Source organism: Garra rufa, chromosome 9, assembly GCF_049309525.1.
Source record: "Garra rufa chromosome 9, GarRuf1.0, whole genome shotgun sequence".
In the NCBI taxonomy this organism is placed as follows: Eukaryota; Metazoa; Chordata; class Actinopteri; order Cypriniformes; family Cyprinidae; genus Garra; species Garra rufa.
In genome coordinates, this window is record NC_133369.1 from 23,460,810 (window position 1) to 23,477,432 (window position 16,623).

The 16,623-nt window shown below is 34.5% G+C and overlaps 1 protein-coding gene across 1 annotated transcript in view; it reads right to left on the reverse strand.

Annotated features, from left to right (window-relative positions):
- The window catches only part of invs (inversin), a 40,501-nt gene that overhangs the window by 19,074 nt on the left and 4,804 nt on the right, over window positions 1-16,623 (reverse strand). The window contains exons 3-5 of the mRNA XM_073847307.1: window positions 11,238-11,322; window positions 8,023-8,189; window positions 4,733-4,906 (exon numbers count right to left, since the gene is read on the reverse strand). Of these exons, the coding sequence (XP_073703408.1) occupies window positions 4,733-4,906; window positions 8,023-8,189; window positions 11,238-11,322 (426 nt within the window). The remainder of the gene's footprint in view (window positions 1-4,732; window positions 4,907-8,022; window positions 8,190-11,237; window positions 11,323-16,623) is intronic.

The following is a 16,623-nucleotide window of genomic DNA, read 5'->3' on the forward strand; positions in this document are numbered from 1 at the left end:
TTCTTCCTGAAAAAAGTACCACAGGTTCCAATATTAAGCAGCACAACTGTTTCAAACATTGATAATAATTCAGCATATTAGAATGATTTATTGAAAGATCATTTGACACTGAAAACTGGAGTAATGATGCTAAAAATTCAGCTTTGCATCACCAAGTAAATTCTATTTTAAAGTATTTAAAAAAAACACTATTTTAAATTGCAATAATATTTAATAACTAATGAATTAAACAGTTAAAATGACTACTTGAATTATATATATATATATATATATATATATATATATATATATATATATATATATATATATATATATATATATATATAATAAAATTATATATACACACAAATGTAAAATGTAAATGTAAAATTATAGACAATTTTACATATTAAAAAATATTTTTAAAATATTACATTATATACAAATTCAAGTTGAGTAAAATGAACTGTGAAATTAAATGTAAAATGAAAATTCATGTATTAAATATAATTACAGAATAAAAAGTAAATTTTAAAAGTAAACCTTACAATTTTAAGTTGAATAAAATGAAACATCTCAATGTATTTAAACTTTACGCATATAACTTTAAATTAAAATTTAATATTTCAATCGATTTTAATTTTTAAAATTAGAACTTAAGTTGAATAAAATTTAAAATAAAATGTAAATGAATTTAAAGTTAAATGTATACATTAAAACATTTAATTAAAATGTAAAATATAAATTTGAACAAAATTATATATTATAACTTAAAGTTGAGTGAAGCTGGAAGGTAAAATGAATTTTAATGTAACATGAAAATGAATGTATTATATATATAATTAAAAATTAAATAGTAAAATTTTAAAGTAAACATTACAACTTCAGGTTGAATAAAATTTACCATCTAAATTTAAACTATGAATTACAACTTTAAATTTGATATTTTAATCTTTATTTTAACCTTTAAAATTACAACTTAAGTTGAATAAAATTTAAAACCAAAATCTAAATGAATTTAAACTTAAATGTATACAGTCAAACTTTAAATTAAAATGTGATATGTAAAAATCAACATTAAATTATATACTACACATTTAAGTTGAGTAAATATGAAATATATAATGAATTTGAATGTAAAATTAAAATGAATGTATTAAATATAACTAAAAATTAAAAAGTAAACATTACAACTTAAAGTTAAATAAAATGTTCTAAATGAATTTAAACTTATATTATAATGTTAAATTAATATAAATTTTAATCTTTATTTGAATCATTAAATTTACAACTTTAAGCTGAATGAAATTCAAATCTGAAATGTAAATGAATTTAAACTTAACACTTTATTGTAGTTCCAACTTAATATTTTGCAAATGTGAATTGTCAAGTGCCAAAACTTCTATTAATGCAGGCTTGCAATCTCAGCTGCACACTTAAAAATCATTGTTTGTCTATCTATCAGTTTTAGTTTTCCAATGCCTTGTTTTATGTGTGTCAGGCTACATTGGCTCTCTCAGCTCTACAATTCTTGCCAAAATCCATTCTCATTGGTAATGCTAAACATTTTGGCTTCTGTCAAAAACATAGCTAGAGCTTTTCGACAATCGTGTGAGTCACTTTACATGAAGTGTCTGCTTAATTATTACTTGCAAATATATGCTGGTCTCCAGCTTCTTAACAAGCTTTACCAGCTCGACATTCTTGCTCAACCATAAAGACAGTTTACTCTGCAGTTTGATTCCAAAACCAAAAAGGTTACCTAAAAACACACACACGCCCTTCTCTCTTCATTCATCACTCAAGTTTCCCCAGCCACAAAACGCACAGCCAATATGGACAGTGAAGACTGAAGACGCACAAGATGAGCTATTTTCTGCATCTGGCCACAGAAGAAGCCTCATCACGAGAAATCACAATTCTGCTTATCAAATTATTACAAAACCAACAGACAAATAAAGGCCTGCAAACAAAACTCCCTTATGTGACTCAATGGAAGCACTGATACAGACACAGTGCGCACACACATGCACACACACTCATGTTAGCGTAATCACAACCATACACACACACACAGAATAATGATTTAAAACAGGAGCCTTAATAACCCTGGTAGCTTTGAGCAGTTTGTCTGTGGAATGAGATTTTAAATGACGGCGTATCTAAAGAGTCGCTGTATGTGCGTAGATCATCGGAAAGTAAACTGGGGTGAATGTTTACAGTAATTGGAGCCAAAGTGAATAAAGCTGCATGTGGTCTGGTAATCTGGAGCAGTTGATAGCAGTGTTTCCCAGGAAAACACGGGGCCCACATACGTATCTCTCTAACCTCTTCTTTTGCTCTGTGGTGACCAGCACATATCACTTACTAGTCTAAATATTCTGTGTTGACTAATCCTATAGTACTATAGCTGTTATTATTACTTGTATTATAGCTAGTACAGTAATATTACAAATACAGCCTGTCTGTATGGCACATATCTATAAAAGTCTGACATGGTTGACAGCTGTTAATGCACAATCATCGCACAATCAATTTAGATCGAATAACTGTAATAATATACAAGATTTCCATTCAAACTGAAAGCATAATTATGGGCTATGCGGTGCTGGTTTCAGAGCAAAATGCAAGACATTCAATGACACGCTTCAATCAGCAGTGCTAAAATTGGAAGGACATTTGCAGGCAACCCGTTAAAATAAAAGCCGACTCATTTTAGGGTAAAAATGTTGAAAATTCATTCAAAAAAAGAAAAAGAAAAAAAGAAAAAAAAAAATATATATATATATTAGCATTGTATTTTAAGTGTACTATAAAATTATTGCATTTTATTTCATATTCATTATTTATTTTAACATACCTAAATATTCACTTTATATAAAATATTATCTTTTAAAAAAATTCAATACTATTATTAATTATTGTAATTTTGTATAATTATATTTAATAGGTCACACTATGTGTAGTTTGAAATATTTTTACTATTTAAAATAACTGTCTTCTATTTGAATATATTTTAAAATATAATTTATTCCTGTGATTTCAAAGCTGAATTTTTTGCATAATTTCAGTCGCATGATCCTTCAGAAATCATTCTAATATGCTGATTTGCTGCTTACTATTATTTATTATTATTATTAATACTATTATGTTGAAGTTGATATTATTATGTTGGAGTAGAATTTCAGGTTTTTTGAAAGTTCAGAAGATCTGAAATCATTTTTGATCAATTTAAAGCAAAAAGTATTAATTTCCATAACTCATTAGAAAAATAAATAAATATTATTATAAATGTTATAAATATTCTAAATTATAAATATTATATATTTTTAATATATATATATATATATATATATATATATATATATATATATATATATATATATATTTTTTTTTTTTAATTATTAAATTGAACAGCAAATCAACATATTAGAATGATTTCTGAAGGAAAGGATGTGACACTAAAGACTGGGGTGATGATGCTAAAAATTTAGTTTTGATCACAGGAATAAATTACATTTTAAAATATATTCAAATAGAGAGCATTTATTTTAAATTGTAAAAATATATCACAATATTACTGCTTTTGCTGTATTTTGGATTAAATAAATACAGGCTTGAAGCGGAAGAGAATTCTTTAAAAAAATATTTAAAATCTTACTGTTCAAAAACTTTCGACTGGTAGTGTATATATAAAATTAATTTGTTTCTTAGTCTTTATTGTAAGATCAAAAGTAACACCATTTAGAATGTTAGAAAAACTTTATAGTTAAAATAAAACTGGTTCTTTTAAACGTCATCAAACAATCCGGAAAAAAAAAAGTATCTTGGTTTCCACCAAAAATATTAAGCAAGAGTTGTATCAGTGATAATAAGATTAAATGTTTCCTGCACAAATCAGTATATTAGTATGATTTCTGAAAGATCACGTGACACTGAATACTAGAGTAATGGTTGATGAACATTCAGCTTTGCATCACAGGAATAAATTATACTTTAAAACAGTAGAAAACAGTCATTTAAATTGTAATAATATTTCAGATTATTACTGTTTTCACTGTATTTTTGATCAAATAAATGCAGCTATAAGCGGAGTTTGCTACAAATGTGCCACTTCATTTCTTGTAACATTAACTTTATATCTCACAATTGCAGCTTTATCAAAACTAACTTTTTTCATAATTGCAACTTTATTTCAAACAATTACGACTTTCTAATAAATGTGAGATTCTTATAAACATTACTTTGCAACTTTATTTTTTATAATTGTGATTTGATTTCTTATTCTAAGATTTACCTTACAGCTATCTGCTTTGTGTTTTACTCTAAGGTGGAAACGTACTGCCATGCATATTCTTTGTTGTGAAATTGGTTGGTTTGTATTCTCTCTGCGATTCTTCGGCATGCAGCGAGTGTGTGATTGTCACTTCACACACACACACACACACACACACACACACAAGGTTAGCATTGCGATGAGACCCTGAGCCTTGTAGGCGCCTGGCAAGCTCTCGCAGCAGCTCTGAGAAAATATCTTTTATTAGACAATTTAAACAGAGCTCATATCCTCCAGAGAAACATCTGAGGGTGCAGAGCCCCCCTGCTGCTTTATGGCATATATACAACCACAAACACACACGCACACATACACACACAACCTAACCTCACGTTCACCCTGATCCCCACCCAAGCCATTTATAAATGAGACGCTGAGCGTGTGAGCATGTGTACTGTGTGTAACTGTGTTTGGTACCTTATTCCTGTCCTGTGTGTCCACCTCACCAGGTGCCATGTGCTTGAGGAGAAGAGACAGAGGTTTAAAGCTCGAGTGTCGGGTTGCCAGGTGTAATGGAGTCATTTCTTCCAGGTCCTTTAAGCGCCAATCGGCGTGGCGTGAGAGTAAGAGTTTCATGAAGCGCACGTTGCCCTGAAAAGCATATGTTCACGCGATTACATACAGTAATTGTCTGTTTGTAAGTATTGGAGGATCACAGACTAATAGATCACAGTCCCAAGCATAATTAACAATCCATTTACCATTTTTATGTTTTCAAATTAATTTACTACGCTATGTAACTATAATTCAGTCAGAGCCGAAACATATGCACAAATCATTAGGGCAGCTGTGAAGACTGATTGAAACCAGTAACACTTAAGTTCTTGAGTCTATTTGACTGATCCATTAAAATAGCCGGCTCATAAGAGTCATTCATTCATGAATCGGAAAACACTTGTAAACTCACAGCCATTTAAAATGTAATTTCTTTCAAATCTGAAACCATATCCATTCTCATATCAGGGATATCATAACTTAATATGCAAAGGCAGCTATTTGTAAATTTATTTCCCCAGAAAATGTAACAATGAAAACTGGAGTAATGGCTGCTGAAAATTCAGCTTTGCCATCTCAAAAATAAATTACATTTAAAAAAATATTACAGTAGAAAATAGTTATTTTAAATTCTAATATTTCTTGCAGAAAATGTCAAACTATAAGCTTTAAATGTGAAGTTTGGCATCTGTTTGATCAAGCAATGGTAGAAAACGGGAGTATTGGAGAAAAAGATGTGTTTGAAAAAGTCGTCATTTTTGCAAATAAATTTTCTGTCTCTAGAAATGACATTTTTCACCTTTAAAGTCAACATGAAATGAAAATTTGCTCTATTTACTCTCTAAATGCATGTTATTGATCTTATTGTGAATGATTCATTCGCACATATGTTTCATTTTCTATCATATAACACTGAAGATTGGAGTAATGGCTGCTGAAAATTCAGCTTTGCCATCACATTAATAAACTATATTTTAAAACATATTAACATAGAACAAGGTTATTTTGTTATTTAGGTTGTTTTTACTATATTTTTGATCAAATAAATGCAGCTATATATGTTGACCGATGCATAACTGCAACTTTATTTCACACAATTATGACTTTCTCATAAATGTGATTATTTCTTATAAATGTGACTGTTTACTGGAACCGTAACTTCTTTTTCATAATTGTGTAAATAACTGTGTAAATGAATGTCATTGATCTTATTGTGAATGATTCATTTGAGCATATGTTTTATTTATTTTTTATTTATTTATTTTTTGTACATTTTTTAAAACTCTGCTCGCCAAGCCGACATTTATTTGATCCAAAATACAGAAGAAAAAAAAACTGAAATATTTTTACTATTTAAAATAACTGTTTTCTATTTGAATATATTTTAAAATGTAGTTTATTCCTGTGATTTCAAAGCTGAATTTTTAGTATCATTACTCCAGTCACATAAGTAATTCAAAAATAATTCTAATATTCTGATATGCTGCTCAAAAAACATGTATTATTATTATTATTACGTTGAAAACAGCTGAGTAAAATTTGTTCAGGTTTCTTTGATAAACCGCAGCTCAGAAGAACAGCATTTATCTCTTGTAACATTATAAATGTCTTTATCATCACTTTTGTTCAATTTAAAGCATCCTTGCTTAAAGGGGCTATATGTAACTTTCTGAAATTTAAACTCGCGACTGACACCTGTGGCCAAAAAACGGAACTGCTCTTCCTTTCTGCTCGCTCTGGCAGCGCGCGCTCGTACGTACACACTTCACAAGTCATCCGCTGCAAAGAAGTCAACATTATGTTTACAGAGGTAAGAACAGTCAAATACATGTATTGTTTGAGAAACTAAGTTTGTTTGCAATATATATGACTAGCGGTGGTGGCAGAGTGATCTGAAACGTTTAACATGAACGTGCTTGACGTCACATCCGCAGACAGCGCGCGAAAAATCCGACCCGACAGAAAATAGGAAAAATAGGATACAGGCTTATAGGTGCACCCACTGTGAGCTGACAAGGTGTCAGTATGCTCATCAGGAGATGTTTGAGTCATTAATGGTCAAATAAAAAGGCTATTGTTACTTTTATTTTGGGGAAAAAGTTACATATAGCCCCTTTAATAAAGGTTACAAAAGCTTTTTATTTCAGATAAATGCTGATCTTTGGATCTTTCTATTCATCAAAGAATCCTGAAAAAATGTCCTCAGCTGTTTTAAATGTGAATAATAATAATATGAAAATGATTCTTAAACAGCAAATCAGCATATTAGAATGATTTCTGACGGATCATGTGACACTAAAAACTAGAATAATGATGCTGAAAATGTAGCTTTGATCACAGGAAAAAAATACATGTTAAAATATATTCATAGAAAGCAGTTATTTTAAATAATAAAAAAAAAAAAACATTAAAAATCTTTAAAGACTTGACTGGTAGTGTACCTGGATAGAGCCAAGTCCCTACCCAACTATTTTCTTTTTCAAAAATCTGTTTAACTTGGATGTACATCACAACACAGAAAAAAAAAACATCTATTATCTCAGCTGATCTTTCATCTGCATTTAACTAAAATGACAAAGCATCCAAAGCCAGCAAAATAATGAAATAAACTGATGAAAAAGGTGCTTAGTGTCGCCCAGGGACATTATTCTAGGGCCTTGGTTTGAGATAGAGACCGCTGTTTATCCATCTAAAGGCTCTGAATGTGTGTGAGTGTGAGCGGCCCTCCCCACTCATCAAGTATCCTCCCAGGCCTCCTTAGCTCCCGTGTAAAACATTCCGGGGAGAGCCCTTGTGTGTGTGTGTGTGTGTGTGTGTGTGTGTGTGTGTGTGTGTGTGTGTGTGTGTGTGTGTGTGTGTGTGTCAGGGTTCTCAGTCTCTATTCCCAGCCCAATTAGAGTGTTAATCCCTGAGCTACAGCTCTTATTGATCTAGATGTCAGAGTGTTACCCATCAATCCCGTCCCTCCCTGTCTTCTTCTCCTTTCCTCTCCACTCTGCTCTCCTTTCCAGTCCTCTCATCTCATTCAAACTGTCCCGTATATTAAGTCAAAATAACATAACACACATACAACAACCCATATTCAAATCTTGGGGAGAAATGTGTCAACAGCACAAACACTAGAGGGCAGTAAACCCTAACAACACCTAGCCAGTATACGTGTCTATCAAAATCAGAGGCAGCAGGGACAGACAGCTAAGTGTGTGTGTCACCTTCTGTGCTGCGAGGTGCAGTGCGGTCCTCTGACTGTGGTCAGTCTTATTGACAGCTGCGCCGGCCTTAAGTAGCACTTCTGCACAGTCCAAGCGGTCGGCCAGCACACAATACATCAGAGGAGTCCGGCCAAACTGATCCTCGCTATCCCGCACACGAGACTCTGCTGCGGACACAAAGGACACACATACATAACCCTAATCAACCCTAAACTGTTACTGATACCTCTCTTTAATATAAAAGAAAATATGGGTGAGATATGTTGAATATATTTATGACAATTATTCTGGCAATGTAGCAACAATGCATTGATTTTAATGGGTTTTTGTGGGGTGATTAAGTTTACTAATAACACCATCATTTAACCTACAAAGGTGATGTACTACATCTTTAAGGATTGAAAAGTATAAACCAGTGTACACATTGCTATCCCATAAGGCCACTGGAGTGGACCACAAAACCAGTCTTAAGTAGCACGGGTATATTTGTAGCAATAGCCAAAAATACATTGTATAAGTCAAAATTATACATTTTTCTTTCATGGCAAAAATCATTAGGATATTAAGCAAAGATCATGTTCCATAAAGATATTTTGTAAATTTCCTACCATAAATATATCAAAATGTAATTTTTGATTAGTAATATGCATTGCTAAGAACTTAATTTGGACAACTTTAAAGACGATTTTCTCAATATTTAGGCCAAATATTGTCCTATCTAAACAAACCAATGGAAAGCTTTTTTTATTCAGCTTTCAGATGATGTATAAAGTTAACGATTTTTTGTTTATACCAAAAATCATTAGGATATGAAGTAAAGATCATGTTCCATGAAGATATTTTGTAAATTGCCTACCGTAAATATTTCAAAACTTAATTTTTGATTAGTAATATACATTGCTGATACCTTCATTTGGACAACTTTAAAGGTGCTTTTCTCAATATTTAGATTTTTTTGTAACCTCAGATTCCAGATTTTCAAACAGTTATATCTCGGCCAAATATTGTCCTATTCTAACAAACCACTAATGGTAAGCTTTCAGATGATATATAAATCTCATATTGACCCTTATGACTGGTTTTATTGCCCACGGTCACATATATAGACTACCTTTCAAAACTTTGGGATCAGTACATTTTTTCTTAGATTTTTTTGTTTGCTTTTGCAGAAATTAAAACTTTTATTCAGTAAGGACGCATTAAATTCATCAAAAGTGACAGAAAAAAAATCTAATTTTAAGTAAATGCCTTTCTTTTGAACATTTTTCCAACAAGAATGCCAAAAAAGTGTCATGATTTCAACTAAATTATTAAGCACGACAATCGTTTATAATGTTAATAATAAGATATTTTATGTTTATAATATTAATAAGATGTTAAAATGTTTTATGAGCACCAAATAGGCTTATTAGAATGATTTCTGAAGAATCACGTGACACTGAATCACTACTGAAAATTCAGCTTTGCCATCACATGAATAAATACATTTTAATTTAATTATATTTTAAAATTTATTAAAATAGAAGACATTTTTGAAAAGAGTTAGTTTAAAGGGGTCATCGGATGCCCATTTTCCACAAGTTCATATGATTCTTTAGGGTCTTAATGAAAAGTCTATAATATACTTTGGTTAAAAATTCTCAATAGTAGTTAAAAAAACACCCTTTTACCATGTCAAAATCATTTGCATGTTCCCTTTATATGCAAATGAGCTCTGTTCGCCACGCCCCTCTCTGATGCGGGATTATGAGCCGTAATGTTTATTTTAATCGCATTTAGCGGCGAAACTTGCCAACAAGCACATTATTAAGAAAGGCTGTTTGCAAAGATTCATAAAAAAACCCTTATACTCACTTCTGCTGTGGATGAAGCCGCATCAGGAACAATTCGCACAAATAGACGTATATGTAGATCGGGATTGTCGCTTTCCTTTTTAAAAACGGAATTAGCGTTATCCTCTGCGTCTTCATTGGCTCAGATGCCGGGAGTAAATGACTTCTGCTATGTTTATTATTACAACTAACATAAGAACACCTAAACTGCATCTGAGTCGACACAATGGCGATCAGCTTTATGAGGGTGGGTCTAAGGTAAGGCGCTCATGTCAATCAACTTGTTATGGGAGCAGCCTCTGTCAGTGTGTCATCACACCGACAAGAAGCTGAGAATGACCTGATTTTAAAAAGGGGATATTTCATTTTAAAGATTAAAAAAAAACCACTGGGTGGATTTTTATCATTGTAGGGTGACTGTGTACACAAACTACCAACACACATTAGTGTTCAAACAAAAGTGAGTTTTGCATCTGAGGACTCCTTTAAATTGTAAGCATATTCAAAACTCACTTTTACATGTTGTTTAAAGTGTGTTGGCAGTTTATGTACAAAACCAAAAAATCAGGTCATTCTCAGGACACACCAACAGAGACCACTCCCAAGAAAGTTGATTAACATGAGTCGAACAGTCCGATCGCCATTGTGTCGACTCAGGTGCAGGGTAAAACAAGAATAATGTCCGATTGAGCGATTGAGGTGTTCTGTTGTTGGATATAATAATGAACATAGCAGTCGTCATTTACTCCCAACATCTGAGCCGCTGAAGATGCAGAGGATTAACGTTACTTTCGTTTTTAAAAAGGAAAGCGTTGATCCCGATCTACATATGCATCTATGTTCCTCCAAATCATTTGTGATGCAGGTTCACCCACAGCAGAAGTGAGTATAAGGGTTTTTTATGCATTTTTGCAAATGGCCTTTCTGAATAATGTGCTAGTTAGCAAGTTTTGCACCTAAACGTGGCTAAACGCAGCTAAAGTAAACATTACGGCTCGTCATCCCACGGCAGAGAGGGGCGGGCCGAGCAGAGCTCATTAGCATTTAACATGCAACAGAATGGCTCGCTTTAAAAAGGGCTGATTCTGACAAGGTAAAAAGAGTGTTTTTTTTTACACTACCATTGAGAAATTTTAACCAAAGTATGTTATAGACTTCTCATTAAGACCCTAATGAATCATTTCACCTTGTGGAAAATGGGCATCCGATGACCCCTTTAACTAATGAACCTTATTGTAAAGAGTTACCGAAACCTCTTTTAAAACATCAAAAAAAATTGTACAGATCACAAACTTTTGAACGATGATTTGTTTTGTAAAGATATATCATGCACATAGAATACAAAGTAAAGAGGATGAAGCATTTTAAGCATATGTGTGATACCTGTGATGAGTCTCTGTAAGGTGTTTTTGTCTCCATTCACAGCAGCCGCATGCACCTGAGATGGATTCTGGGGAAGCAGCATCGCCTGGTGCACACACACACACACACACACACACACACACACAAAACATGTTTATATATGTGGTTTACAGCGACTCTCCATAGACATAATGCCTTTTACACTTTACAAACTCTATTTTCTATCCCTACCCATAAACCTACCCCTCACAGAAAACTTTTAGACTTTCAAAAAACAGTTTAGTATGTTTTTCAAGCCAATAGGTTTACGAGAACATAGGAAGCGTCCTCATAAACATTGTTCACATTGTAATACTTATGTCATTATACACATTTGTGTCTTTAAAAACCATATAAACATGTAGACACTCTCACACACACACTAGCGGTCGCGCAGTGTGCTCACTCAGAGGCCAAACATCAAGATTACAGGCCTAGAATCTAAACTCACTCTTTCTGAAATGAGCTTTGAATGGTGACCAAACCAACCATTACACCAACTCGCAGTGGTTCAGCCGGAATGCTGGGTAATCCTCAGACAGGAAGTAGCAGGGAGGGCGCAAATCTCCCACTGGGACACACCCTGCCCTACTCATCTCTTATTCATGCTCATCAATATTGCAAGAGAGTTAAAAAAAAATCAATTACGTACACAAACCCACACTAAATGTGTGTGAAGTGCGTTTATGACCGCAGAAATGACTTTTTCAATGAGCGCTATAACCCATTCATGCAATTCTCTTTTTCTTTGCCATTCTTTCCCGTCACACACACACAACTAATTAGCCGCTCTGTTCTCACGCACCTCATGAGAGGGTAATTGGGGTTAGTTAATGCAGACTCATAAAACTACTAAGAGTTACAACTACTTCAGTAGCATGTGTGCTTGTGTGTGTATTTGTTCTGATTAAAGCCTTTAAATGCTCTCCGATACACTATAATTCAGCTTTATATGACTCCACGTAGTTTAACGAAGGAAATCAGACATCCCAAAAAAGGCGCACACACAGAGTCTGCTTTTGGAATCACGATGTGGAAAAAAGACAGCAGGGGGATGCCTTTGAGAAAGGTGCGCACGTGAGGGAAGAGCTCTATCTGTGCGTATACTTTCGAGCGTGCTTGTGTCCGACTGCGCATTAGTCTGTGTGTACATGATCGCGTGGGAAGTGATTTTCCGTGAGAGAAGGTTTTTATGGAGGCTTCGCTCATATCGACCACAAGCTTTCCTCAATTTCCTCCAGACTAGGACGCACACATACATGGAGCTTAATAACAAAAATGCCTGGCATCCAAATCAAACAACTTTCTCTCAAACACGAAATAAAAGGGATTCAGACTTTGTTAAAAAAAAAAGCTGTTAATATGTTTTTAAACCAAATAAAAAAAACTTAGTGGCATATTGATAATCATTTGAATGGTGCATACTCATTTTTGACTAATTTAATTAACAATTTTTGGCTACTGTAGATTATTACGGTTTCGAATGCAAGTGTAAATCAACTTAACGATTTAATAATTCAATTAAATAACTTTTAAACCAATCATAATTCCAAAAATATTCAGTCTTACTAAGTGTTTTTTACCTTACAGAAACACTTAAATGAAAAGAATTTGTATAATTATTTATTTAAAATAATCTGCCAGGCAAAGTGAATAAATATGTGTTATAGAGACTCAAAATAACACTGATTTAGGCTTTTACATTTTTTCTATTGAAACTCTGGAACACATTAAGGATTCATGCAATGTGCACGAAAAGGAGAGCACTTCATCTTAAATGTGTGTGTGTGGGCAAGCATCCAGCTTGTCTAGCCCAGCCAAATGACTCCCCACCAGCATCTTATTGAACAACCAGCTGAGTCAGGATTTAGGGAGAAAGAGAGACAGAGCAGAAGAAAAAAGCAAGAATAAAGAAGAACAAACCACAGGGTCAGAAGTTGAGCTGTGTGCGCATTTGTCAGTAAAGCAGCGTCTGGCAATGCAATAGCAGATCTGTATGATTCACATCATAATCTCGCTCTCCAAAAACACAGCTTTTTTCTTTTTTCAAATCTCTGCTAAGTATCTCGCTGAGAGGCATCGGCCCTTTCATCTAATGCCCAGAGGGCAAATCCTCCATACTTTCTCCAAGGAGAAAGGGCTCCATGCTGTGGATGCATGCAAGCATCCCTGCGGATGCCATCCGTAGTGTGTCTTGACTGACATGATCACCTTGAGTCTCATTAGCCGTGGTCTCCCATAATGCCGAGCGACAAATGAGCCCCTCTGGTGAAGGAGGTGTGGCTTCCGATGGGCGATGTAATGCAATTATGTAGTTCCAAAGGTGTCAGTCACAACAAAAACATAAGTGCTATTTAATAATAGACACACTGTCTAATGTGTGACATCGAAGACACACTGCTCATAAATACAGGACATTAAGTATTGAAAAGATGCATTAAAGAGTTCTGTGCACACACACACATAATAACAAACATGTACCACTTTCTAATCAGTATTGGCATTAAAGGGATAGTTCACCCAAAAATGACAATTCTGTCATGAATTACTCTAATTAATTAATCTGAGAGCTTTCTGACCCTGCATAGATAGCAATGCGATTGATGTGTTCAAAGCCCAGAAAGGTAGTACTCTCCAGCTTCACAAAACTATGGTTGAACCACTGATGTCACATGGACTATTTTAACAATGTCCTTACTAGCTTTTTGGGTCTTGAACGTAGTTGTTGCATTGCTGTCTGCGCAGGGTGAGAAAGCTCTTGGATTTGATCAAAAATATCTTAATTTGTGTTCGAAGTTGAACAAAGGTCTTACAAGTTTGGAACGACATGAGGGTGAGTAATTAATGACAGAATTTTCATTTTTGGGTGAACTATTCCTTTAAAACACAGCAGAATTTTCTGCATTGGGTTTTATTGTTCAGTAATATAATAATTGTTCAATAATATTATATTAGATTACATTACATTACATTAGATTGTATTTATATATTAGGGCTATGCAATTAATCGAAATTCAGTTTCGATTTCGGCTTCAAACGATTATGAAAATGCAGTAATCGAGATAAAACGATTATTGCTCCCAACTCCGCCCCCTTTCCAGTGGTGCGCTTTTGCTCCTCCATAAAAGCCCAATTTCACATGCAAATCAGTAAAATCATGTAACGTGACATGCATAAAATGGGACGTGCTTGATTTATTAATGTTTATTTGATGTTGTGTTTTTAAAACCACAAAAGAGAATTTGCGCTGTTCTGTGTATGTGTTCAGACACGGAACAGAACACAGACAAGTAGTGAACGTTATGTTAAATATATATGTCAAATGTGGCGTTTATTGGTGGTGATTATTCGTGTTAAAACTTCAACTTATATCTTAAAGGAACACTCCATTTTTTTGGAAATAGGCTCATTCTCCAACTCCCCCCCCAAGTTAATAAATTGAGATTTACCGTTTTGAAATCCATTCAGCCGTTCTCCTGTTCTGGCGATATCACTTTTAGCATAGCTAAGCATAGATCATTGAATCACATTAGACCAATAGCATCACGTTCAAAAATAACCAATGAGTTTCGGTATTTATTTTATTTAAACTTGACACTTCTGCAGTTATATCGTGTACTAAGATCGGCGGAAAATGTAAAGATGCGATTTTCTAGGCCGATAAGATTAGGAACTACAAAAAAAGTGGAGTGTTCCTTTAAATTACCGTAAACAGTTGAGAATGAATGCTGCTAAATGCACTTTTACCATTTTGACCCATTCAGGCCATTTGCGTCAATTTGCATCGCAATTCGTGGATCGATTTGGAGCTTTTTTTAGAATGTATCATGATTCTCTCTGAAATAAATTCTGAGCTTAGTTTTTAACAGCAGATGATGCTCTCATCTAGTTTTGAAAGGTCCACTAAAGTGCTTTAAAAACATGCAGCGTTATTCTATGTGTTGACATAATATTAACTATCAAACATTATTAAATAGCCAATACCATTTTGTTTATATCACAGCTTGGGCTAGAGGTGTTGAGGTGTTGAGTAAATCCACATTTGACAGCATATGACAGCCACAACCTTATCCATTTCACTATGAAATATACCATTCGGTGTAGAATTCAAATGGGTCTGTTACATGTTATGGTCTGCGCCGACTCGCACATACGATCCGCTCCATGCTATTACGAATCTGGACCAGAGCACTGTATGCTCGCTGTGGTGATTCGTGTGAAACAACGCAAAACCTGACTTCTTGCGCCCCCATGGAAAGCATATTTACACTGTCTGTGTATGGGGACTCAAATGCCACACACTCAAATGCTCACAAACAAGAGTGCTTAACAGCGCTTGTGCATTGTGAGTTATGTAATTGCACCTGAGAATGCTTACATGACACAAAATTACAGCTCACTGTGAACACCCTTGTAATTTGCTTCAACCTTACTTTTAGCTTCAAGTGTGCGTAAGGAATTGGAAGCAAGCAGAGTACGGCTGTTTCTAAAGCACGCAGTGCCATCTGCTGTTAAAAAGTAAGCTCGGAATCGATTTTCTAGAAAGAATCGCAGTGCGTTCGAAACATTTCAGAATCAATGCAGAATCATTTGTTGATTTGCGATACATCGATTTATTTTTCCAGCTCTAGTTTCATCTCACTGGCAGTGTAATCAGACAATCAGAGTGATACATTGTTCACGCCATGCTTAAGGATCTCTACGACCACAACAAGCTGAAGATTTTATGCTGCCTATTTGACATGATAATTTGTAATTTTAGAACAAAAAATTCTGTGCCATCTCAAAGAAACCGCCCTTGGTCTGTTTTCATGAAGGTATGGCATTAGTCACTGATAAACTGAGGCTGGTGGTGGCTCTCTCAGGTAGGACAGCAGTGATTTGAACTGATCTTAAGACTGAGACATGGCACGGTCTGAGTCCCCGAAGCACACTTGGGCCGGGTTGCTCTGATAGGTCTCTTGGGGCCAGACTCATAGTGAGGGGGAAGTATTATGGCAGACCCTTTCTGACATCTCTAATGAGGCAGCCTAGAGAGAGATATCTCTTTTCCACCCTCCCATTCTTTCTCTCTCGCTCCCCCTTTTCTGTATCTCCATTCCTCGCTTTCTCTCTTCACTATCTACTCACATAAACACGCACGCAAAGACACACACAGACCCCCAGGCTATCCCCTCTCCTCCCTACAGCGACTAATTGGGCCAAATCTGTGATCTAATTAAACGTCCAATTAGTAGGAGAGGGGCCATTTAGCCGCTGGCTACACCGCTGTGCGCGGGAAATAATGTGATTGAAAAACAAACAGAAAATCAATGAGAGAGAGTGAGAGAGGGGGGAAAGAGAAGAAGAGAGAGAGACAGCGGAAATG